This window comes from Epinephelus lanceolatus, chromosome 11 (genome assembly GCF_041903045.1).
Source record: "Epinephelus lanceolatus isolate andai-2023 chromosome 11, ASM4190304v1, whole genome shotgun sequence".
Classification (NCBI taxonomy): domain Eukaryota; kingdom Metazoa; phylum Chordata; class Actinopteri; order Perciformes; family Serranidae; genus Epinephelus; species Epinephelus lanceolatus.
This window is the reverse complement of record NC_135744.1, coordinates 34,686,120-34,711,174: the sequence shown is the minus strand read 5'-3', so window position 1 is coordinate 34,711,174 and position 25,055 is coordinate 34,686,120. Positions and strand designations below refer to the sequence as shown.

Genomic DNA, 25,055 nt, shown 5'->3' with positions numbered 1-25,055 from the left:
CTTTTCTCTTTTCTCAATATCTTTAGCTACTGTGCAAACAGTTGCTCAGGTTTAACATTTGGTTATCTATGTCACCAACACAGTGCCCCCGCCCAACATTCAACTGTCATTACACCCACCCATATTTTACTTTTTTGTCAGGGCTGCATGTATACACCATCGTTTGCCATTTCTATTACATGGGTTCCTAAACAGTATTTTAATTCCACCAACAAAACATGTTATATATTTTTATTTTGTAACACCAAAATGCATTAAAAGTAATTTCTTTAAATGCTGTAAATCCCCAAAATTTTGGTTAATTAAAAGGTCAAACACAAACACAAAGGAAAATACTTTGATACTATCATCACTTCTAACAAAAAATTACAATAGTTAATCTTACACGTCCCTGTTTTACTGCTTACAAACAGTATCTAAGATTAATTTATTTCATTAGATTCTTATATTTTGACTTAGCTGGACTGCATTTGTGTTTGTTTTATAAGAGACTAAAGTAAAATCAATGGCTTTAAATTATTAGCATATTCTACTTTGTAAAAACAAAAAACAAAAGATAGTGTAGTAAATAGTATCACAAAAACCTAAATATATTGTAAAAATAAAATGTGTAGCTGTTTTTGTCCACTCGGGCGTTTAAACTGTGTGGTAGGCTTGTAAAATATGACTTCATACTTTTAACACCCTCGTGCAGCACAGTCTATTTTTGTTTTCCCATCTAGAGTTGATCCCAGGCGTCATCGAAACAATCAGTCGTTGATTTGTTAATGCAATTTGCATCTACAGAAAATCTTAAACCCCCAAACGATCTCTCAATAGCCAGAAATTTCAGGGTATCTGTCCCTAAATCTCGAATATCTGAGAACAGTCATTCACATGGTTATAGAAAGGTCCAGAGATATCTAGAACTACGCAAATCTCGCGATGACTCCCGACGAGAAGTCACTTAGACCACCTTGCTGCTGCAGCCTGCCAGCACAGAAGATCAGAGACACCGGTAAATAGTCAGCGGTGTGGATTATGACTACAAGTAGCCATACTTAACACAGTGCCGCACAACTACTCCACCTGACTTTTACCATCCTGGTGATTTTAAAGCTTTAGCTGTACGTCAGCTTTGTTTTTATAAGTCGAACTGTAGATAGCGTTACAGCTAGAAGACAGTCGGATCGCTGAAGATGTCAGTGGTGGGATTTGACTTGGGCTTTCAAAGCTGCTATGTAGCTGTAGCCCGAGCTGGAGGAATCGAGACAGTCGCCAACGAGTACAGCGACAGATGTACACCGTAAGTACCTAAAATAAAGCTATTATTTATTTGACTTTTGAGCGGATAGCTACAGAAGAGAGGGGTTCATTTTCTCTCAGTTGTTGTCTCACCGGTGCACGTGAACGCAGCTTCTCTGACAAGCTACCGTTAGCTGAACTCGTATCCCTGTGGCTATTAAGCCTGCCTGTTAGTGTGTGTAAATCAGTGAAACGTTTGTTAATATTTCCATAGCGAACTTGTAACCGTCTAATATTAACCTTTAACGTTCACATTTTGTTCACCCACCAACCATGGAGCCACAGCAAGCTAGCTGGTCAGTTAGCTAAGCTCACAGTTTCTATTACTGTAACTGTATAGTTTGGAAATAGGCTTTCGTTGCCCGGCGGACATGAGCGGGCGGTGTTTCCCTTGCTCTAATCAGTGTAGTCGATATCTCGAAGGCGAGATCTCCGACCAACCGGTGTGCCCCGTGTGACAAACGGTGCGCCTTCGTTAGGTTCTCAGCGATGACGACAGCAGTTAACTGCTTGCTAGAATATTCTAGCAAGTTTAAGTGCCTGTAAGAGTTTAGCAATTTGTACTAAAGATATGTACTGTTATTGTTATTTGTAGGATATGTATATGTTCTTTAAAGAATGGTGTTTTCAAGTTCATGAGCTCACCTCATGCGGCTGACACGGCACACTTTGTACCCACAGTGGTTGTAGGTCCCGTCACCACATACAATGTTCAATAAAAAAATAATAGTAATTAATTTAAATGAATCTTTGGCGTTGTTTCTAAGGTGTTGTCGTGTATTCATGTGGTATTAAGGAGACTTTTAAGATTGTAACAAGAATATAACCTGTTATAACAAATTAATAGACTGTATTTTTTATTTGAATAATAATTGGGGTGTGTTTTCAGATGTTTTTACCTTTTTAAAGTCTTGCAGGTTATGAAAATATTTGGAATATTATTAATATTAAGGCTTCACGTGATATTAAAAAAGAAAATAATCGATTCAGAGTTGTATTTGTAAACTGATTTTTAAAGGAAAAATCAGTGTGTCACAAAAGATGCTATTTTAAACTTTAGAAGGAATAAAAGGTCTAAAATAGGTAAAGTTCAAGTGCATTTTTTGGCACTTTGCACTACTACAAACAAAACACAAGCCATACATAAAAGCCCTTTTAAATTAATGTAGAGACTGTTGAGCAAACATTAATATATTTTCCAGTACATAAAAAAGTCTTAAAAAATCTTGCTTAGACCATACCCCTATAAAGGTTTGATTTTTCCCTCCCTGATGAGATAGAAAGGATAGAAAAGAAAATAACACCTGTTTGAGTATTCATAATATGCTGACTCCCTGGGATAATCAATTTGGTAAAGATGGGGGATGATAATGTTTCTGCTAGTGCTGCTTTCTTTTTTAACATTATATCAGTTTGGCCTTTGTTATCTTGTGATTAACACTCACAAAATGTTTTTGACATTTTCAAGATTTAGTGTTTAATCAAAAGAATAGTCTGTTAATTAGAGTGATGAACGTTTGCTTTTAGAGGTGTTGCCATCCAACTAGTCCAGAACTTTCCTAAATAATCCTTTACTAATTTACCAGTTTTTCCATTTTAATGTTCCTTCATTAGTTAGTTTTCTTTTGTTCCTGTGTTCTTACCTCACCTCTAAAAATGAGCAAAAGAAAAACCACATCATACATGTCACTAGTCTGTTCTTGGTCGAGATGCGGCCCAGCATTTCCTCAGAGACTTGTTGCGTTGACCCTCTCCTCTTTTATACATCAACAACAGTGCTTGTGTGTTGACTGTGATTGCAGCTCTGACATCTGTGTTTGATAGGGATGACAATGACATGCATGTTTTGACCACAGCCTTCGTGGATGCAGGTGGACTGACCACACCACTTCAGACTCATTGTGTGAGCTGCGAGATTGATAATAACAAGCCTACATGCAGCCACAATACTTGTTTAAAACAGCTTTGAACAATGTTATGATCTATTGTTGGTTAAAAAAGTGTAGTCTGCCATCAGTGTTTTAAAAGCTTTACTTTTACATTAGGGACTGTTTGTAAGCAACTATCTTTAGAAAGCTGATATGACACATTGAATTTTGCTTTTCTGCAAACCAAAACAAACTGCTAGTGTTGCTACTGCAGACAACGGAAACAGTCTGTCCAGTTTTATATGGGTTGGGCTCTGAAATGTCATGTGTAGGCATGAGACTGTATAATAATTGACAAACAAGTAAATGTGGCTTGATTTGGGTGTATTTGTATTAATAGGCTGCTTATACAATCAGTTTAGACTGCTTGCTTGTGATAGCGTGTCAGGTTGTGGCTTAACATTTTCGTTTGCTTGCTTCCAGGTCATTTGTATCGTTTGGACCACGAAATCGAGCTATTGGAGCAGCTGCGAAGAGCCAGGTAAAATCGATTCAGTCGCCCTGTTAACACCCTCAGAGTTCCTACTAAATTGGATGCAAAACAATGTAACGTCTGTCATCGTGTCCAGGTGGTGACCAACTGTCAGAACACGGTGCAGGGCTTCAAGCGATTCCATGGCAGGGCGATGTCAGACCCCTATGTCCAGGGAGCCAAGTCTAAGCTGGTGTACGACTTGGCACAGATGCCCTCTGGATCCACCGGTATAAAAGTAAGGTTGATAATATAATGGAGAAAAAGACACAATAATTTATAACAGAAATGTAAGGGTTGGGTTAGCACACTCAACTGCTTTTATTAGCAGTACTGTACTGCACTGAAGGACAGCCATAAGAAATTTAACAGACAAAGTATAGAAACAGAAGAGCTCTTTCCTGACTATATTGCTCCCTTCCTCTCTCACCTGGTGTGCTCCAAGAAGTGCCTCACGTAATGCTCTCTGCTCTGAATCATAGCTCTTCTACGTTATCCTCTGATTCAACCTATGCTTTTATCCTTAAAACAGTCTCTCTTGTCTCTGTCTTAAGCTGTTATGTTTTTTTTTTCTTGACATTTGTTCTATTCTAACATTATTCTGTGGTAAGAAATGATTGTTGTGCCGTGTCTCTGAACCTTGCAATCAGCTGAGTGCCTCAATAGGAAAAAATTTTTTTTGCTGCCAGCAGATTGATAGCGTAAGACTTAAAACGTACCCAGAGGGTATACAAAGTACACAAATATCAATGCCTGGCTTTCACACTACAAACACTCAGCCCAGCTTGTTTTTGTGCCCCTGCGGAGATAATTAACACGAGCCCTCAGAAGAAATGACAAATTGAGGAAGATTGCTTTAACCTGGTGTTGCCCACAAAATCACCCCTTGCATTTTCAGATTGCATATTTAGATAATATATGCAGCAGTGGCCTTTTTCATTGTCTCTAAATCTCACTATATATAACAGCTATTTATAGGGCTTGTAAACAGTTTCCCTCAGGTGTAATAGTCTCCCTATTTTTGTCAACTCTAGGTGATGTACATGGAGGAGGAGAGAGTGTTCAGCATTGAGCAAGTCACCGGCATGCTGCTGACCAAACTGAAGGAGACTGCTGAAAGTGCACTGAAGAAACCAGTTGCGGACTGTGTCATTTCGGTAAGCATTCCCACAGCAGTTTGCCGGCTTCAGCAGGGTGTCTAAAAAAATCTATAAAACTTCTTAAATAGGTTTGTCGGTGCACTGCATTAGCTTCCTCGTGGTCTCCGTCCAACCTGCTAATTTTTATACCAACATATCTAATTGGATTTAAATGTCTCAGGAGGTGTTAATTTACTTGTTGGATCACTGCACGTAGCTTATTTTAAGATGTGCCATTGGACTGATGAGGCTTTTAAGAGACATGTGACTTGCTTTACTCCATGTTGTTCTCTGTGCTGAAGTGGAATAGTGCAGTGCATTTACATCCTGCTATTCTGAGTGGCAGCTGTTGATGTCATCCGCAGTTTAGGTTTTAAAATGCCCAGGGAAAGCTGCCTCCGAGGTGTATACATGTATTACCACCTGTTCATGTGACATTTTGAGCTCGAAGCCCTTCACCAGATGTCTTGTCTGAAAGCTCTATTTCCTCCCTTGCACCTTGTTGGTGAAGAGTGGGATGTGTGTGTGTGTGTTTCTTGCTGTGCTCAGTATATGTATTCACCGGCAGCGGCATCTGTTATGTAATGTTACATATTGCACACAGAAAGGCTGTTACTTTCACTGGTCCGAAATCTACAGTTTGCATCAGCCCCAGAGATGGATAACATGTTATTATTACTGTGGCCAAAAGCTAAATTTAGCCCTCTTCCACAAGGAGATGTTTTGTTTTGGCACCTGGAGTAACTCACGCAGCGACACTACCCAGACAGCTTGTGATACAGACGAGTCGTGTATCAGTCATGTTCAGAATGATCATGTACACAGAAGGAGAAAAGGATGTTTTGGCATGTTATAAATACCTTACAGTAACACCCAACATGTGTATGCAGTCTCTTTTAATATTACTAGTTCCAGTCAAATTCCTCATCTGCATTGTCTTCCGCCCGCAGGTACCGAGCTATTTCACTGACGCAGAGAGAAGGTCTGTCATGGATGCAGCTCAGATTGCAGGCTTAAACTGTCTACGACTAATGAATGAGACCACTGCAGGTACATTGAAACTCAGAATACTCTATGAAGGACACACAGCATCTGAATCATAATAACTAGTTATTGGGCTTTGAGGCAATTATATCACACTGTGCTGTGAAATGAAATCTACAGCAGGCAAAAAAAAAAAATCCTAGGATGGCAAAGGCATGACCCGCCTTTCTCTCCCTCTTATTGGCTAGTACTTGTTGACTTCATTGGTTGGGTTGGTTAGGTTTTGGTAAGAGGTGTGAGATTGGTTAGGTTTAGGGTAAGAATATGAGGGTAGGCCAATCAGAGGCAGAGTAGGGCGGGTCACCGTTTTGCTATCCTAGGAAAAAAACTTGCCTACTAAGGGTGCGAGAAGTGTTAGATCTGTCCTCTATTAAGAAAGGTATAAGAAAGTATTGAGTTGTCACCTAAGCCAAGTATAAGGCAAAATATAGCCTATGAGTCATGGCTGTGTGAAGGTACCCTGGTTTGAGCCATGCCATAGCTGTAAATCTATGTAAATATGACACAGTCGTGCTACACACTGACATCAAATTATGCCTGTCTGTTGCAGTGACTCTGGCATATGGCATCTACAAGCAGGACCTGCCAGCTCCAGAAGAGAAGCCCAGGATAGTGGTGTTTGTGGACGTGGGCCACTCGGGTTACCAGGTGTCAGTTTGTGCCTTCAACAAGGGAAAGCTCAAGGTGGGTAATGAATAATTTGTGGCCATTTTGAAAAGCAATACTCACCGGGGAAATGTTTTTAGGGCAGGTTATGATGACACAGCACTATGTTCTCCGGGGGTTTTGCCAGGAAGTTGCTAATTTCTCTCGTGTGGGCATAGATAAAACAGAGTGGTAAGGAGAGCTACCCAGCAATGTTTTTTTTAATCACTTGTTTATGGTAATTTAGTTGAAGTGTAAATAAAAAAGGAGTTGAAAACATTCAGTCAGCAGAAAAGAACGTTTAACCCTCACGTTGCACAGGCTTTTTACGAATGCTGTAACAGTGGGCTGCCTTGCAACGGAGGTAGGCCAAAACCAGGAAGTGGTTTTAATAGAATTTAATAAACTACTTAATGTAGCTATTGAATGTTGTTTGATTAAAACATATATCTTGAATAAATAATTAAAAACATCAAGTAGTTTGATCAGTTTCAAATATTAACCAATACATCATCCTCCACCATCAGATCCTGGCCACAGCATGTGATTCAGAGCTTGGCGGCAAAGACTTTGACGACATCCTGGTCAACTACTTCTGTGAGGAGTTTGGGAAAAAGTACAAGCTGGACGTCAGGTCCAAGCCCAGGGCACTGGTCCGACTGTACCAAGAGTGCGAGAAGCTTAAGAAGCTGATGAGTGCCAACTCCTCTGACCTTCCTCTCAACATTGAGTGCTTCATGAATGACATTGATGTTTCCAGTAAACTCAACAGGTGAGATGTGGTGTTACTTCATCAATCAGGGGACAGTGTCTGTTATGTCATAGGTATAACTAAAATCTTTAACAGTGGCTTGAGAGACACTATAATTAAAGCTGTTCTTGCTTTAGATGGGCCAATGAAAATGTAGCTATCTGTTCACTCTGTTTATGGATTATGTGGATCCTCTACAATCTTTTTGAGTTTTCTTTTCTATGGACCACTGTCCAGATATTAAAGAGGGCTGCTATAGATAAGCACAAACTAAAAATGGCGTTGCTATGATTAGAAATGTCTTTAGAGGTACTCTGTGTTTGTGATTCTATTAATAATCTATGATCATATATCCCCAGAGGTCAATTTGAAGAGATGTGTGCGGCACTGCTGGCCAAAGTGGAGGGTCCCCTGCGCAGCGTCATGGAACAAACCAGTGAGTGCATCTGACTCTAATAGCAGCTGGACTATCCCATTCAGCACGTGCGCACTCGCACAGAGATCTGAGACAGTCCTTCCCTCCGGATACTGGCAGCGCGCCTGCCTTCTTGCTTCACTTTAATCATCCCTTGTTTCTTTATCTCTGCCTGCCTGCTCTTGCTTGTCTATTTTGAGCATTCATATGGCAAATAATTTTCAAATAATATATCTGGGTATACCAGTGTAGTGGTATTGAGGGTTGTTGAGTAATGTGCTTTAACTTTGAAGAAAAAAAAATCTGAGATTCTGGAAAAGGAAGCTGTGAGTGTGTAAACTCTAACAAGCCTGTTTTGTATCAACATTGTCCTGCCTTCTGTTATCCAGAGCTGAAAAAGGAAGACATCTATGCAGTGGAGATTGTGGGCGGTGCCTCCAGAATCCCTGCCATCAAAGAGCGAATCAGCAAATTCTTCGGCAAAGAGCTGAGCACCACCCTGAATGCAGATGAGGCCGTGGCTAGAGGCTGTGCTCTGCAGGTATAACTCATTTGGTTGACCAGCATCTTGATGCTGTTAGGGACTCGCACAGCTAACTCGCTAGCTGGCAACTGTGATGGTAGAGTGGGAGAAATATGACACACATGCGCATATACATTAATTAGTCAATCACACTTTATTTGTGTAGCATCTTTCATACAGGTTAGTGCAGTTCAAAGTGCTTCACGGGTGAGTGAAAAGCCGAAAAAGACAGAACAAGTGTTGACTGTAAAAGCAACAAAAAGACAAAAACAATTCAACAGTGTGAGACAAGTGCACGCAAGACAATATAAATGTAACAAAATAGATTTAAAACTATAACAACAGTAATATTATTCTTATTATTATTATTATTATTTATTGTTTTTTTTTTTAATTTGGCACAAAAGTTCACTTGGACTCGACAATGAACTAATTTGATTTTGATGGTCAAAGGTCAGGGTCACTGTGACACTGCATTTGTCTCAGTCGCGTGAACACGATATTTCAAGAGCAACTTTGAGGAATATCATCAAATTTGGCACAAACATTCACTTGTACTTAACAATGAACTAATTCGATTTTGATGGTCAAAGGTCAAGGTTAATGTGATCTTGCATCCGTCTCATTCTCGTTAAAGGGATATCTTAAGAACACCTTTAGGTAATTTCTTCACATTTGGCACAAACATTTACTTGGACTTAACAAAAAAAGGTATTAGATTTTGATGGTCAAAGGTCAGGGTCAGTGTGACCTTGCATTGGTCTCAGTCTCGTAAACATGATATTTCAAAAGCAACTTAGAGGAATATCATCAAATTTGGCACAAACGTTCGCTTGTACTTAACAATGAACTAATTAGATTTTGATGGTCAAAGGTCAAGGTCAATGTGAACTTGCATCCGTCTCATTCTCGTTAAAGGGGTATCTTAAGAACACCTTGAGGTAATTTCTTCAAATTTGGCACAAACGTTTACTTGTTCTTATCAAAGATCTAATTAGATTTTAATGGCTAAAGGTCAAGATCAGTGTGACCTTGCATCAGTCTCATTCACATGAATACAACATCTCTGGAAGGCTTTAAGAGAGTTTCCTTAAAGTTTGTACAAATGTCCACTTGGACTCAAGAATGAACTTATTAGAATATATATGCTGGTCAAGAAGGTCGCTGTGGCCTCACTGAACATGTGTCATCACTGTGACATCATGATGTTGTGTAAAAACACTTGTCTGGCCATTAATCAACGTCATATCTTAGAAACAGAGGGAGAGACATTTGGTCAGACACTGTTGAAACTGAATTTATTGATGTTGGTTAGAATAAGAAAGCAACCTCAAGGCGAAAGTTTGAGCTTTGATAACTTGTGTTTTTCTCCTCTTCTCCTCAGTGTGCTATCTTGTCACCAGCATTCAAAGTCAGAGAGTTCTCCATCACAGATGTTGTCCCTTACGCCATCTCTCTAAAATGGAATTCAGCCGCAGAGGAGGGAATGAGGTACGATCTCTGCTTATATCACCTGAGAACATTAAATAAGGAAATCTTTTACTGTTTGAATCTTACAGGGACAATAGGAGGGTTCATCACACCTGTTAGTTTGGACATCATGCTTTACAAGACTCTGCTAAGCTAATACACAACTTCAGGGTTGATGAGGATATCAATGGACTTCACTGATATTATGTGGTCTGAGCTTTCAGGTGTTTTTAGGAGGCCTTAAAATGCTTAGACTGCTATTACCATATCATTGTAATGTTTTCCTTTCTGCCATTTTACATCATGTCTGTTAGTGGAATTTAAAAGTCTTCCCCAAAACCTGCAGCTAAGACGAGGTTAAAAGTCTGCATGGGATTGTCTTTTTTAAGGCTAAACCTGCCTCCTGCTCTCGTCTATTTAGCCGCGTTTACCTGTACCTGCAGGACTCTCTGCCACACCTGCACACACCTGTAGTCGATTTGTACCACACACACCCACTATCTGAATTCTCAGCCAGTTTTATTCACATTCTACTAGCTTAATTTTAAATCATGACATAATAGTATCTCTGTAGAATATTCCGTTGTATTTGGTTTTGTAGTTCTATTGACCGTGTCCTCCTGCTGTGTTTTTACAGTGATTGTGAAGTTTTCCCAAAGAACCATCCAGCCCCATTCTCCAAAGTTTTGACTTTCTTCCGGAAAGAGACCTTCACCCTCGAAGGTTACTACAACAACCCCAAGGAGCTGCCCTACCCCAGCAGCACTATAGGTACTGCAAATTCAACTTCATTAAGACATAACGTGTACAAGATAAGTGGATAATATGGACACCAAGTATGGAATAAGCCTTTTTTTTTCTTTGTCTCTGGGTTGGGGGTTATTTTGTGAAAATGCTTTAGAGTTATAACTGAAAATCTTCTGTATTTCTTAAATCATTTTCTAGTTTGCAAAGCAAGCTTAGGTCCAAAGTGTGGAGACAGTTAATTTTTAACTCTGACATTTGCTCCAGCTCTGTGTTAGATTTGTTAGCTACTTTTTTTGAGTGGTTGCAGCCATTTTGCATTCTCAATTATGCCAACTATTAAGCATGTATCCATGAATCAACCAACTCTATCCAGCGTTCTGTCACAAGATGTTTGATGATCATGCTAAAACACGTTGATTGTGACACCTTAATAGTTATATTTCCTGGAAATGTGATACAGCTTAGCTTCCTCACCCCAACACATTGACATAAGAAGATATTCACACTTATTCTAACCTCTCACCCTTTCCTCCACCGTACAGGCCAGTTCCTGATCCAGAATGTGGCTCCTCAGGCATCTGGGGACAGTTCAAAGGTCAAAGTGAAAGTACGGGTCAATGTTCACGGCGTGTTCAGTGTATCGAGCGCCTCACTTGTAGAGGTTTTGAAAACAGCTGAGGGGGAAGAGCCAATGGAGACAGACCAGACAGTGAAGGAAGATGAGGTGTGTACTCTGTATGTAAGCTTGGGTGTAAGAAAAAAATGATGATGTGTGTGTGTGAGAGAGCGAGAGAGACAGACAGAGACACACACACATACTTCTACACTTCTGTTTTTTCTTTTTTGTATGTTGTTTGCTTTGTGTTTCACCTCAGAGATCGCGTTCTCACAGTCAGTCTGGCCACACCTTGTGTTTTTTTAATAGTCAGTAATGTCATCACTGTGGAATTTAGATGTCTTGCCTTAACAAGCTCAACACAGCTTGAAGGGGTTGCATTTATCTCTCACTAATGCCTCTTTGTAATTTGTTTGGCATTTTATTTTGGGTGGTTTGTCACCGTCTGCACTCCAGAGCCAACTCTTTGGCCTTTTTCCCCAAATTAATGCGTCATAAGTGTTCTGCTGATTGAATGTTACTCACACAGTTGAGTTTAAACACCAGAGTTGACGCAATCAAAAAACGGTGAGAGGATTAAAGAATTACATAAGGGGTGAACCAGTATCATGAACACCTGGACAATTAATGCTGTCGGACGTAGTGCCTCTGCAAAAGCCATAATTGACACTGAGTCAGGCACTCTCGTTTCAAGTTTGTGGTGTGATAAACATCAGCAGGCTTCCTCTTGTTATTGGATGGAAAACAACACATATTGGACACATAGAAATCGACTCAAATCTTACAACAGGTGTTTGTGTTTCTTAGTGATGTTTGGTTTTGACTGGGGACACTCATGTTGACATCGTCTGAGCCCAGAGTTTGGTTAAAATCAGCCACAAAATACTGCATGTTCTCTTTAATATCATTTCTGTACTGTCTCTCCTTTTGTCACGTGTCAGAACAAAATGCAGGTGGACCAGGAGGATCAGAAAAACCATGCAGGAGAAAATGAAGACAAGAAATCTGAGGCAGAAGAGATGGAGGTAACCTTGTGCTGGGCGATATGGCAATCACCATAACGTCAATGCATCTGTAATACATTTTAGGGCAGTATTACACTGCCTTCCTTTTTCCCAAGAAGTATAGACTGAAAACATTACACATGGACGATAACTTCAACACAGAGCGATTTCTTCTTATCAGCAAACATCACATGTTAATGAGTGGTCAAGCTTTGATGAAGCATTTAATAGTAATGCCACGCTTCGGGATAAATATTGCTCTGGTAAGATGTGGAAATCGCTGTTATAACGTGCAGCCGTATCACCCAGCACTAAGTTGCCAACTTTATTTTAACAAAACATTTCACACTGGATGATTTGGTGAAGGATGTTCTGCAACCCATTTTTGATTTATTTATAAAATAATTTCATGAAATAACCAAAAAAAAAAAAAAGAATATCCCAAAAAACTTCAGAGACCAACAACTCTTTAAAATGTTTACATGCCCCCCTGAAAGACAAATACATGTAAAAGAATTCAAATTGACTTCAGTTCAAAAGCTCAATAAAAGGTATTAAGAGTTCAAACACAAAAGATCACATATAGCATAGCATAATGAATTCAATCTGACATTGCAAATTCAAAGTGACTATCATTAAAGTTAAGGAAAAAAGCACAAAATAATAAAAAAAAATCTTGTAAATTTTTCACTTCAACTTGGAAGTAGAGCCTGACAGATTCCAGTTAGGGGCCACTAACCAGTGGAACATGACTGGAGTCACATAAGGCTGTGTGTTGTAAAGGCATCCATTTGTTAATAAAAATAAATAATAAAATAATAACAAATAAACATTTAACCTGGCCTTTATATGTGTCATAGTTGAATGTTTCATCTCTGCTTTTTCAGACAACAGAGGACACCAAGCAGGAGAAGAAGACCGACCAGCCTCCTCAGGCAAAGAAGCCCAAAGTGAAAACGAAGACGGTGGAGCTGCCCATAGAGAACAACTTGCACTGGCAGCTGTCCAGTGACGTACTAAATATGTTTGTGGAGAATGAGGTAATGCTCTAAAAATCACCAGGAATGTCTAGTATGCTCTCCCAGTGGTTGTCCAAGCTGTGTGCTAGTGAGACTCACTGGTTCTGGTTTCATATGGGTTTTATTTAAAACAAATAGGAATGACTGTTGGTCACCATATAGATTATAATATAATAGCTGTACTTCATCTGATGACATAATACTCTATAATTACTTAAACACTTCTCCCTTCGTGAGTTTTTTTCCCTCATTATTTGAAGATTTAAGTTGCATTCTAGCTCTAAATATGACACAAATATCACCTATATTTCCTGTTTCTTCAGTTCATCCTCAAGTGGATTGATCTGTTCTCGTCTTCAGTTTGTTTGTGTGCACATCTGCTGACTAATCATTGACACCTTCACTGTGTCTCCTCCAGGGTAAAATGATCATGCAGGATAAGCTAGAGAAGGAGAGGAATGACGCTAAGAACAACGTCGAAGAGTATGTGTACGAGATGAGGGATAAACTGCACGGCGTCCTGGAGAAGTTTGTCAGTGAAGCTGTGAGTATAGGTCTCACTTGAGGCAATAAAGAACATGTTAACAGACACTAACCTTCACCTGAATTCAGATTTACTGCACTTATTTCATATTTTGTTATGCTGATGTTTTTGTGAATTTAATCTCACCTCTGATGTAACGCGTAGGATCGTGACTCTTTCTCGTTAAAACTGGAGGACACAGAGAACTGGCTGTATGAAGACGGAGAGGACCAACAGAAACAAGTTTACATTGACAAACTGGCTGAACTGAAGGTAAGCAGGCATGCAGTGTGCGTGACTGTGCAGATGGTTCGATGTAAAAAAGGAGTATTCCCATTCAAAAGTGAACTTTTTTTTTTTTTTTTTTTTTACAGAAAATTGGCCAGCCAATTCATGAGAGACATATGGAAGCTGAGGAGAGACCAAAAGCATTTGAGGAGCTTGGCAGACAGATCCAGATGTACATGAAGGTCATTGAGGCTTATAAAGCAAAGGTAACCTGACGTGAAAAGCAAGTTTATTGACTTAGTCAAGTGACTGCAGAGTTAAATTTTGTTGCTGGTTACAGTAGATGTTTTAATAACCGTTAATGCGATTGTATATTAAATTATTAACGAACAAGCACCAAACAGATGTCCTAATTTCCCTGTGCTTCGCCCAACAGGATGAGCTGTATGATCACCTGGATGAACTGGAGGTGACTCGGGTGGAAAAGCAGGTGAAAGATGCCATGGCCTGGATGAACACCAAGATGAACCAGCAGAATAACCAGGACCTCACTCTGGATCCAGTGGTCAAAGTTGTAGAGATCCAGGCCAAAGTTAAGGTACTGAGACTGTATTCGAGACACTTGTGTACACATGGCCTTAACATTATATGAGGATATGAAAATCTTCAGATAGTTTGCTACCAACAGCTTCACCAAGTCCAGTCCTGTAGATTTTTGATGTCTGGTTTCCTGCAGTTTAATGTCTAACATTGACTAACGTGAATTTTAACACAGCAGTGGGGGAAATTACAATGTGCATGATCAAAACATTGCTCTATGTTGCCATGTTTGAACTTGTGTGCACTTAATGGCATGGCAAGTAATCAAAGTAGTGTAGGATTAGTGATTTTAGCTGCAACCAGCAGCTCTATAGGACGCTCTATCGGTTGGTCGTTCAGTCCACTAAAATTTCCCAACCCTTTGGTAGCCACAGTTGTCACCCTAGGAGGCTGAAAGTTGCCATAGAGGCCAAGTATGTGTGCTTGTGTTCATGCTAAGGGACAAAAATGGTCTCAAACAAAAAGGTGCATAACTTTGAAACAGAAAGATACACACACACCTTTTTGCCACTCATGAACCAGTTGCTGTAGGTAGGCATCACTGGACTAGTCACGTGTTTGTGTGTGTAAGTGCATGAAGGCAGTGATACATGCACGTACTTGGTCGCAGCCATTGCAACTTTGTGCTTGTCTGCTTAGATGTGTTGGCACCACACAGCCAGAGATCGAACAACTGCCAGCCCATGTTACCTGATACTTTATTATTATTATTGCCACTTAATGTAGTTGGTGGTAAATGTTTTAGTACAGCATGGAAGCTCAGTTCAGTACAAAGACACAAAGAAGCAACAGACACCATAAATCATTACAACAGCGCACACAAAAAGAAAACACATGACTGTAAAAAATACAAATGTACAGCTCAGTTCAGGTCCACAGCATATCAAGTAGCCCAACAGGCAAAACATACAGTGGTTGATGTACCAGTGCAACCAGTTCACTCTAAGGTGAGCTGCTGTTGGTGTAGTAGGAGCACAGAAATGTGAAATAATAAAACAAGTCTGCTTTATAAAAATAAAGTGGAGAACAGAACCTTTCTCTAACGAACGCTTTCGTCTTCCCTGTTCAGGAGCTATATTCAGCCTGCAACTCTGTGGTGTCCAAACCCAAGCCCAAGGTGGAGCCTCCTAAGGAGGAGAAGACAGAGAACGGGCCAGTCAATGGACAGGAAGGAAGAGAGAGTCAGCCATGCAACCCAGACAAAGCCACACCTGCCGGCACGGAACAGGGAACGGCAGAGAACAAGCTCCCTGAAATGGACATTGACTAACTGTCGCAGCTGCCACCCCTGAGTTTTATCTCCGTTCGTCCTGCTACTTGCCCCCGATTCTGTCGTTCTTCTGAGATCATTGTCGAGGACACAGAAAACAGTCAGCAGCATCCCTGATCAGTACTATTCATCAGTCAGCCACCTCGGCATGTCTCATTTTCTTTGATGAATACAAAAATAATGCATAATATTAATATAGAATGGACTACTTTATGACAAACGTCGTGTGCGTGGGGTGGAAACTGCTTTCTTCGTGTTGCTTTGATGGCCATTATGTTAAAGATTGTTTTGTTCAGTATCTCCTGAGCATACTTTAGCTAAGAATGTCAGATTTGAAGAATTGTAAGCAAAGTGGCTGTGCGGAAGAAAACTAGTAATAAACACAGGATTCAAGGATATGTAAAATATTGCAGTATGTTTAAATATGATATAGGTACAGTGGCACATGTTCAAGAACATGGATTGTTCCAAGTTGTACATGACAAATAGTGCATTTTTTTCACTACAGATAATTGTAACTGCTGGATGATATGTTTAGTTTAAAAGGAGGGAAGGTGTTTTTGTTGAGTTTACCTGTACTGTATGTTTAAACTAGATACTACAAGTTACTGTCATGCAGTATTTCATTATTTGGCTTTTCTCATTCAAGCGCAATGGTCCGTTGGTTGTTCTCTGGTAGCCTTGTACTGTTTTTTTCTACTTAACAGTGTGAATGCTGGTCCAATGAGTCACCTTCTGGGTGCTGCTGTTGTCGCCACATCACCAAGAAAAGCAAAAATAAATCTTGACCAAAAAAAGCATGTGATGTGAGAAATGGCTTATTGACAAGGAATAGAATAGGCATTTTTCAAGAACTGTGTTTTGCCTGTTTGCATGTTCTCTCCATGTCAGCATGGGTTTTCTCCAGGTACTCCAGCTTCCTCCCACAGTCCAAAGACATGCAGGTTAATTGGTGACTCTAAATTGTCCATAGGTGTGAATGTGAGCATGAATGGTTGTCTGTCTCTATGTGTCAGCCCTGTGATAGTCTGGTGACTTGTCCAGGGTGTGCCCCGCCTCCTCAGTGTCAGCGAGGATAGGCTCCAGCCCCCCTGTGACTCCTAACAGGATAAGTGGTTATGGAAAATGAATGAATGAGTCAAGAAAATATTGATTGATTAGCAAAACGGATAAAAAATACTATATAAAACTGCAAGAAAAGCATTTTGGAGTTATACATTTTGTAATATAAATATCACAAAATGATATGAATATTAAAATGGTTGTCTCACATGTCTAGAAGGGATATGTCCTCAGTATTTAGAGCATGTATTTTGTAGCAGAGGATTATTATTTTGACAAAATTAAAGACATTTACACCTTAAAACTGATGCAGAAAAGTTCAATTTGGTACATTAAAGTTAAACAGGATGCAAGAAATGATGTGTTTGTACTGAGGACCCCCAAACCCCACGTTTAGGAGTGCCCCCCAGTTTTGAAATGAAACCTACACCCTTGAAGTAGAGGATGATAGTTAGGCCTAGTAGTATGGTATACCAACATATGAGTTTTATGAGTTTCAGATAGTGTCACAGCATACATTTGAACCAATTAATCAACTTTTCTCAGTGTAAACTAATAAAAAAACACACAGCTGGCTTCACTACATGAGTATGAGTGCAGTTTAAATGCAGTAGTACACTAAGCAGCCTGCAGGCGTCGCTGTCACACCCACACTGCCTCCAGTCATGAACCAGTCATAGGGCAGGAGTCACTGGTATTTGGTCGGACAAGGTAAGAAACGTGCACTTTCACACCATTACCGCGTCGCCTCACGTTTTATATCGTGTCGTAGCTCTCCTCAGACGTACAGAAAGATAAGTGTCATGTTTTAATGTTGCCATGGAGCTAAACTAGGGCCGAGCTCACACTGTAGCCATAGTCACTGTTTACATCAGCTAACTGCTAGCTAGCTTGTGTGCTTTCACTCTCTGCTAACAAGTTTCCCACTTCGCCAACTGTCCTGTATTGTTACATTTACCAGTTTGCCCCCGTCCACAAGTCACCCCACTCTTATTTAGGTCAGCGTTACATTATTATTAAATAACGACCACGTTTAATATGGGTAAAGTTTACTTTAGTTAGCTAGCATGCTAACTTTGGGGCCACAGCACAGCCTAACGTTAGCTAAGGTATGCTGAGGTTATGTCACAACAAAGTTGCGTTAGCTTTGTGTAACTGTTAATCACAAACCTTGCCCACCATTGATGTAGCATTCACTTACTCTGTAACCTATGAGTGGTTTGAGTGAATTGTAACCGACTAGCCTTAGATTAAGTAATCAAGTAATCATGACAGGGCAGGCATGTGTACAATTATCAGGCTAAATGCTAGTTTCATTTTTGTACTGACAGCCACTAGTGACAGTGTCATGTCTGGTTGTTTGGCTCCTGTGTTGCTTTCTTGTTAGTGACTGTTTTCATTGCAGGAATGTAAATGTCTGAAGACAAGGAAGCCCAGGAGGATGAGCTGCTTGCTTTAGCAAGTATCTATGATGAGGAGGAGTTCCGCCAGGCTGAGACTGCTCAGGGGGGAGAGATCCAACTCTGTCTGGAGCTCCCTCCTGATTTCAAAGTTGTTGTCAAAGGTACAGCTGTCAGTGAGCTGTGTAAATCTAAGGCACAAATCATTTGCTATTCAAATGCAGAAGGCACCTGAGACATTGCCTTAGGTCTACTTTGCAAATGCTTTAAATGAAATTCTCTCCTACTCGTATTAAGGCATATAAAAGAACCTCACTCTCATTTGGAGTTTATCTATCTAATTAAAACTTCTCTGTGTTTTGCAGGAGAGAAGCAAACTGAATATAATGTCTGCTTCTTACCTCCTTTGGTGCTCAACTTTGAGCTTCCTGCAGACTACCCGTCTACATCCGCACCAGTCTTCACTCTCAGCTCTAAATGGATGACCAAGGCACAGGTGAGACTCATGCAAGCCTCGATAACTTTTCACTACTTCACGATACAAAAACTGACCACCAAATTGATAGTCAAGAGAAGAAAAGTGGGTGATTTATCTTTTAATTATTGTTAGTATCACTCAAGAAAGTTTCCTTACCATGCATCACATCATTAATACCTGTTCCTTCTCCTTTTTTATTTTACCTGCACAGATGAGCTCTCTGTGCAGACGCCTGGATGAGCTGTGGGAGGAGAACCAAGGCTGTGTGATTCTTTTCACATGGATCCAGTTCCTCAAAGAGGAGGCTCTGGACTTTCTGGCCATCCAGTCTCCTCTTGAAGTCATCAGGGGGGGAAGTAAGGCAGGTGGTGCACACAGAAAAACCGACCCAGCAGCCACAGGTAGGCATGTGCTTTGTGGAATGAATAGTTTATTTTCTTGTGTGGATGCATATGCATTAACTAAAGCACCTCTCTCATGTGACTATTAGTCATACCACTGTATTACCTATTAAAAGTTGTTAATACTTTGTAATGTTTTTTTGAGTTAAGCTGAAAGAAGAACTAGGTCAGCACAAGTACAAATATGCTCCTCTTCGATTCTGTAGATTAAATGGGTGGAGTACCTGCAGTTAACATTGTTTCATTCTGCTTAATTTGTTTTTGATAAAACGATCGCTGGTAGCTCAAACATGTGCTTTGTTTGATCAAAGCACACACTGTGTAAGAGTCTTGAGTCAGCTTACATGTTAAGCAAAATGACAAGCATTTTTCTACTTTAAAATAATCAGATTACTATGCTAACGTGCTCTGTAAGCAGACAAAATTGAATTCAAGATTGATTATAATGTTTGTCCATTCTGTTCAGCTTTGACAGAGGCGAGTCACTCTGAAAACGCTGATGAAAAGAAAAGAGAGGTGAGCAAAGAAAAGTCTGAACCACCTCTGTCAGTGTCTTCTCAACTGGACCCGCGGGCCGTCCTGTTGATGGACCCGTGTGCCGACCTCCTACCTCAGCTCCTGGACTTTGACGAGGAGCAGCGCCAAAGGGTGTTTGATAGCAAGGTGTTCGGCTGCGGGATCTGCTTTGCAGAGAAGCTGGGCTCCAGCTGCCTCTGCTTTAAGGAGTGCCAGCATGTCTACTGCAAGGCCTGCATGACTGAATACTTCCAGATCCAAATACGGGACGGCAACGTTCAGTGCCTTAATTGCCCTGAGCCCAAATGTACCTCCTTAGCCACACCATCACAGGTAAGAGAGCGGTAAAGTAGATGTGTGTGTGTGTGTGTGTGTGTGTGTGTGTGTGCGCGCATGCCTACAAGTGAAGGGTGTTTTTTTTTGGGGGGGGGGTTCCTTTTCAGAGGAGGGCTTAACTGAATTCCACATTTGGACTTTTTTAAGTTTCCTTCCTTCCTGCTGTCTTCATTGCTCAGGTGAAGCACCTGGTGGATGAGGAGCTGTTTGCCCGTTATGACCGTTTGCTGCTCCAGTCCACTCTGGACCTCATGGCCGACGTGGTCTACTGTCCCCGCCAGTCTTGCGGCACCGCTGTTATGGTGGAGCCAGACACAACCATGGGCATTTGCTCGGCCTGCCAGTATGCTTTTTGCACACTGTGCAAGCTGGGCTATCACGGTCTCTCCCATTGTAAAGTTACTGCAGGTAATGTCATTGGAAATAAAATAGCTGCACAACTCAGGTTCATGACAGACTTGAAGCTGTGTAGCTGTTGTAGTGGAAGAATGCACAATTCTATGATTCTGTGAATCCCATACCTGAGTTCCTGTCTCTGTTATTTGCCCTGTTCCACAGATGAATTGCGTAACCTCAGAGATGAGTACCTGTCAGCCACAGATGAGGGCAAAAAGTTCCTGGAGCAACGCTTCGGGAAGAGGGTGATCCAGAAAGCAGTGGAAGAGTCCTTTAGCAGAGACTGGCTCAACGAGAACTGCAAAGGATGCCCACGCTGTGGAACTAATATACAGGTCTCCCACTGCTTGTCTCAGAACAGTTAGAACAGGCTTTGACTTCATCAGCAGGGGTCAGTGTTCACTGCTGTCAGTTTATAAAGATGAGACAAACAGAGCATTTATTTTACTTACTTGATACAAAGACTGAGAGAAGGCGTTCGGGTCATTACAAAATTCAAACTGCAGCCTGTGTTTGACGCACATTTCTTTTAAAGATCAAGATTTCAAGCCCCAGTTGGTGTCAGTTACTGTTGTTAATTGACCAAATCCAGGGTCCGGCCCGTCTTAGTTACTGTTGCTTGGTTGGACAACGTTGACAGAAAGTAACATGGAGATGCCAGTTCTGTTAAGCGGGGTGTCAAAGTGTGTATTAGATTAGCTTCAAGAAGCCGACAGCAAGGACTACAGTATGTGATTGAAGGATATTTTCATGATGGGGTTAAAGGTGTCATGTATATCCAAATAAACAACACCAAATGTTACTTTGGGGTGACAAGTAGCCCTACAGAGACAATATAAACAAAGGCCAACGATAATTGATGTCATATTTTTAATATCTCAGCAACTAACCTATGTGTCCTTTTCCAAATCTTTTTAACGTTACCACAGAAATAAGGAGGAAGCAAACTGGGCTGATGGTGATCTGACATAAGACTAACGCTTCTTAATGTACCTATACCATAGCTAGCTAGTTAGCTGGCATTTTGCATACATAAGCTAACTTAAGATGCGACTATGTACAATGTAATGTGACAAGTGTAGCACGTACATATCTTGGTATAACAGGAACAGGGAAAGCTGACCGTGATTCTGCTGGGTGTGACTGAGGCTTGCTCAGTTGTTATTGGAGCGCAGAGCAAAAAGGGTCGGGTCTTCAGGGTGGTCACTTTGTGTTTGCTGAGTCCTCACTTCCTAATGCCTCGTCTCTGTGTCTTTCTAGAAAGTGGATGGCTGTAACAAGATGACGTGTACCTCGTGTAGACAGTACTTCTGCTGGCTGTGCCTGGGCCTCCTCAGCAAAGTCAACCCGTACAGTCACTTCAACAACCCACATTCACCCTGCTACAACCAGTGAGTGATCTTGTCTCTCTGTGTCTGTTCTCACCGACACTTACTGTGCATCCATGAACATATTTGTGCGTCTTTTCTTTTCCCGTCGCAGACTCTTCCATGGTGTGGATCTCGATGAAGAAGATGCCTTCTGGAGTGACGAGGAGGACTGACACCTGCGCAGTGCCTCGCTGCTGTATGCTCCATTCGAATGCACTTTATCTCACATCACCATCTCGTCACTTGTGACACTCACTATGCCTGCATTAGCACAGCGGTGCCACTGCATTTATGTACTACGGTATCACTGTTTATGTTGAATATGACCAGGCATCTTGGGTATAAAACATTCAGTGTCTGGGTATAAATTGTTTGTATTTATAATATATGACAGATGTCATGTACATAAAGTGATCAGGAATGGGAAGAACAGTTTTAGCTTTATCTCAGAGAGAAATGGAGAGATTTGGTTATTTTGATAAATGTAGACGTTTTCTTAAAAAGGTTTAACATCGAAAATATGTGTTTATTGACTGAATCTTTTATGACAGTGTCATATAACTGAAGCTAAATCTCAAAACGTAAAGCAGGTGAACAGAAAACAACTAATGCATTTAAAACTCTCTCCATAATTGGACTTATTCATGATAAGCTTTGACATCTCACAAGCTTACAATACTGCAACCACTGACTCAGTTTGTTAAATTCAAGGTGTTTGCTTTCAGTTAGCTCGCAGGGAAAGAAGGACTGCATTTGCCCTTCCTCGTCACATCAAGTATTCAGCTTGTTATATAAAGTATCTATCCTCTGGCTGGCTTTCGGTCACATGTCTAAAGTGTGACACACAACTAACAGCTGAAACCTCAACATGGATGATTAAGTAGATTTCATGATCTAAGCAAGATACACACCCTTGACACGGGTTTAAAGCAATGAAGGCGAACCTGGAGATTCATCGAGACATAATTACAGACTTAGATTTCGTTGTTTCAGCTTTAGGCTGTTTTGGTTGACTACCAGAGTGGGAACCCCTTCTGTCTCCCTCAGAGTTCAGACTCTGTATGATGACCTTTTTTTCATGTTTTCCAAGGATGTTTTTTGTTTTTTGTTTTTTTTGAAAGATTATGTTTAGATTTGCTTTTCTTGAGATGAGTTTACTTCTAGAAACGTGTCTTTGCACACCATATAAAGTCACAGGATTTGAGAAGTGGAATTTTATGAGATTGGTTGCGGGGAATGTTTCAGTCACATGTATTTTTCCATACAGAATGTAATAACGGAGGATGCCGCACTAAATATAGTTATGACAGTGAGTCCTCTGATGGTGTAACAGGGATTGTAATAATGGTGTGTGTGTGTGTGTGTGTGTGTGTGTGGAATTTTTCAGGGACTGAGTTGTGAGACAGGAAATCCTAACTTGGTGAACAGCCGAGACATTTAGGAGTGATTGATTTGATTTATTCACACCTCCTTTGTACAACTGTTGCCAAATATTAGTGTCAAAGAGAGGCCATATAATCTTGTCTAGAGATACAAAAAATATAAAAAAATGTTTTGTATCATGCTTAATTTATTTTAATTTTTCTTTATCCTTTTTTAAGAAAGTAGACTACATCACGCAGGCAGTTCTGTTCTGAGCCCTGCATCAAATCTGTTCTTTTTTCCATGTTGAATGATATGCTGCTCTCTGCTTTAAAGGATTGATGCTGGGTTGGGCTGATTTAAAAAAAAGACAATCTCTTGTTCAGTCTTGAAATGCACATGGATTCACTTTCCCTTCAGTGCAGACCCACTTTCACGTCATGTCTCATGTAAGAAATGTTTGAATACAGGACTTGCAGAATCCTGTTAGAATAAATTCAGGCATACTGTTCCTCCAAATAAATGTTACCACTTAACATTGTGTTGATTTTATTAATTGGATCTGAGACTGAAAAATGTGCTTTGGTGCCAGCATAGTTCTTCTGCTCGCACTGTGTGTAGGCGCACAGCTATGCAGTGAGCTAAACACACTTCCAATAGCAATTGATCTTAAAGGCTTTTACTTAAAACAATTGTGAAACCAGTGTTGGACAACACATTGAGTGATGGTGACTGCAAATCAGAAAAAGGTGAAAATGCATAACCAAGAGTTAGGCTTACAGTATTGTAAAATAGAGTTAGTACATTTACATGCAAACTGGATTCACAAAAGCTGTTGCATGAGTGACACTGTGCTTTATGTCAAGAAGAAACCAAGTATCACCAGTGAAAGACTGACATTAAATCCACAGGGGAAGTACGGCACAGTAACTGTTCAGTTAACATACATATCAATCAATCAAACTTTATTTTTATAGCTCCTTTCATACAGATTAGTACAGTTTAAAGTGCTTCACGGATAACTGAAAAAACAATTATAACCAATTATAAGACAGAACAAGTGTAGACTGGAAAAACACCAACAAAAACCAATTTAAGAATAAAAATGCAACTAAAATAGGTTTTAAGCTATGATAATAATAATAATAATAAATAATAAATTTGTTGAATGAAAGTAGACTAAAAACTAGGTAAAATAGATTTAAGAGACAAAACGGAAAAAATGATAAGGCTAAAAAAATAAGTAAAAAAAGAATAAAACTTTGCAATAAATAGAATAAAATAATGTAAAAAAAAATGTCTGTTAGGGCAGCAGAGGAGATACCCGTACACCAGTGCACCTGGGCTGGATAGCCACAAAGAAGGTTCACAGGCTGAGGCTAATGCAAAAATAATGTCAGTGTATTTAGGTCATCCGTGCACAAAAAGAACAGTGCTCAAAGTGCAAAAAATAAGTTTTAAAAAAGTGAATAAAACAGCAGCAAACATTTCAGTCCTTCACTATCATCAGTGCTACTGACAGGAGTGCTTCACAGAACAGATACCACTCACTGGTGCCACTTATTAAATGAGAGCAACTCCGAGGGGCAGAAGCCTGACTACCAAATCACAATGACCTGTCCTATGAGTACTACACTATTCACAACACCCTCAAACACCAGTGTATGATAGCAGAACATAATAATATACAATTGTACAATTAACACAGCTATACACAGACTAAAAGAAAGTACAAAATATGACAGCATGTCCAACAGGCCCGTGCTGGTACATGCAGATGTCTATAAAAGCAGGACAAATGAAGTGTTTCATTCAGGCCTAAAGGTTGCTCAGTTTTAAAAAGAAAGATCCATCTACTTTGACACTGCAGGAGTTAAGTTTCTTGAACTAAACCTCAGCAGCTAGGGTTAACTACATCAGTGCCACAGAAACTGAGTGCAGTAGCTGGATGTTTGGCTTCCTACGGGGGGTTTTGGATCCACTCTGTGAGTAGAGCTCATGAGCTCATGCTCGCTGATTCTGGTTCTGAGTTGCTGGCTGGTTTTGCCTATATATT

At 40.3% G+C, this 25,055-nt stretch overlaps 2 protein-coding genes across 2 annotated transcripts; both read left to right on the top strand.

The window, feature by feature from the left end:
• Nucleotides 1–952: 952 nt before the first annotated feature.
• hspa4a (heat shock protein 4a) lies at nt 953–16,953 on the top strand. Its single transcript, XM_033650045.2, has 19 exons — nt 953–1,285; nt 3,636–3,693; nt 3,782–3,922; nt 4,719–4,841; nt 5,774–5,873; nt 6,418–6,551; nt 7,040–7,284; nt 7,623–7,699; nt 8,068–8,219; nt 9,586–9,692; nt 10,309–10,442; nt 10,961–11,142; nt 11,976–12,059; nt 12,926–13,078; nt 13,476–13,601; nt 13,746–13,853; nt 13,955–14,074; nt 14,245–14,406; nt 15,478–16,953. The coding sequence occupies exons 1-19, from the start codon at nt 1,179–1,181 to the stop codon at nt 15,676–15,678; spliced, it is 2,514 nt and encodes an 837-aa protein (XP_033505936.2). The 5' UTR covers nt 953–1,178; the 3' UTR covers nt 15,679–16,953.
• Nucleotides 16,954–17,381: 428 nt separating this feature from the next.
• On the top strand, nt 17,382–23,535 carry rnf14 (ring finger protein 14). Its single transcript, XM_033651304.2, has 9 exons — nt 17,382–17,451; nt 18,146–18,304; nt 18,506–18,636; nt 18,830–19,019; nt 19,486–19,868; nt 20,051–20,279; nt 20,430–20,602; nt 21,528–21,658; nt 21,750–23,535. Exons 2-9 carry the CDS (start codon nt 18,154–18,156, stop codon nt 21,808–21,810), a joined length of 1,449 nt encoding a protein of 482 aa, XP_033507195.2. The 5' UTR covers nt 17,382–17,451; nt 18,146–18,153; the 3' UTR covers nt 21,811–23,535.
• Nucleotides 23,536–25,055: the final 1,520 nt, after the last annotated feature.

Coding starts and splice junctions, on each gene's coding strand:
- hspa4a (XM_033650045.2), top strand. CDS start 1,179: ATGTCAGTGGTGGGATTTGACTTGGGCTTTCAAAGCTGCTATGTAGCT. Junction 8,220..9,585: donor CTAGAGGCTGTGCTCTGCAG/GTATAACTCATT, acceptor TCTTCTCCTCAG/TGTGCTATCTTGTCACCAGC. Junction 10,443..10,960: donor CTACCCCAGCAGCACTATAG/GTACTGCAAATT, acceptor TCCACCGTACAG/GCCAGTTCCTGATCCAGAAT.
- rnf14 (XM_033651304.2), top strand. CDS start 18,154: ATGTCTGAAGACAAGGAAGCCCAGGAGGATGAGCTGCTTGCTTTAGCA. Junction 18,305..18,505: donor TTTCAAAGTTGTTGTCAAAG/GTACAGCTGTCA, acceptor TGTGTTTTGCAG/GAGAGAAGCAAACTGAATAT. Junction 21,659..21,749: donor CATTCACCCTGCTACAACCA/GTGAGTGATCTT, acceptor TTCCCGTCGCAG/ACTCTTCCATGGTGTGGATC.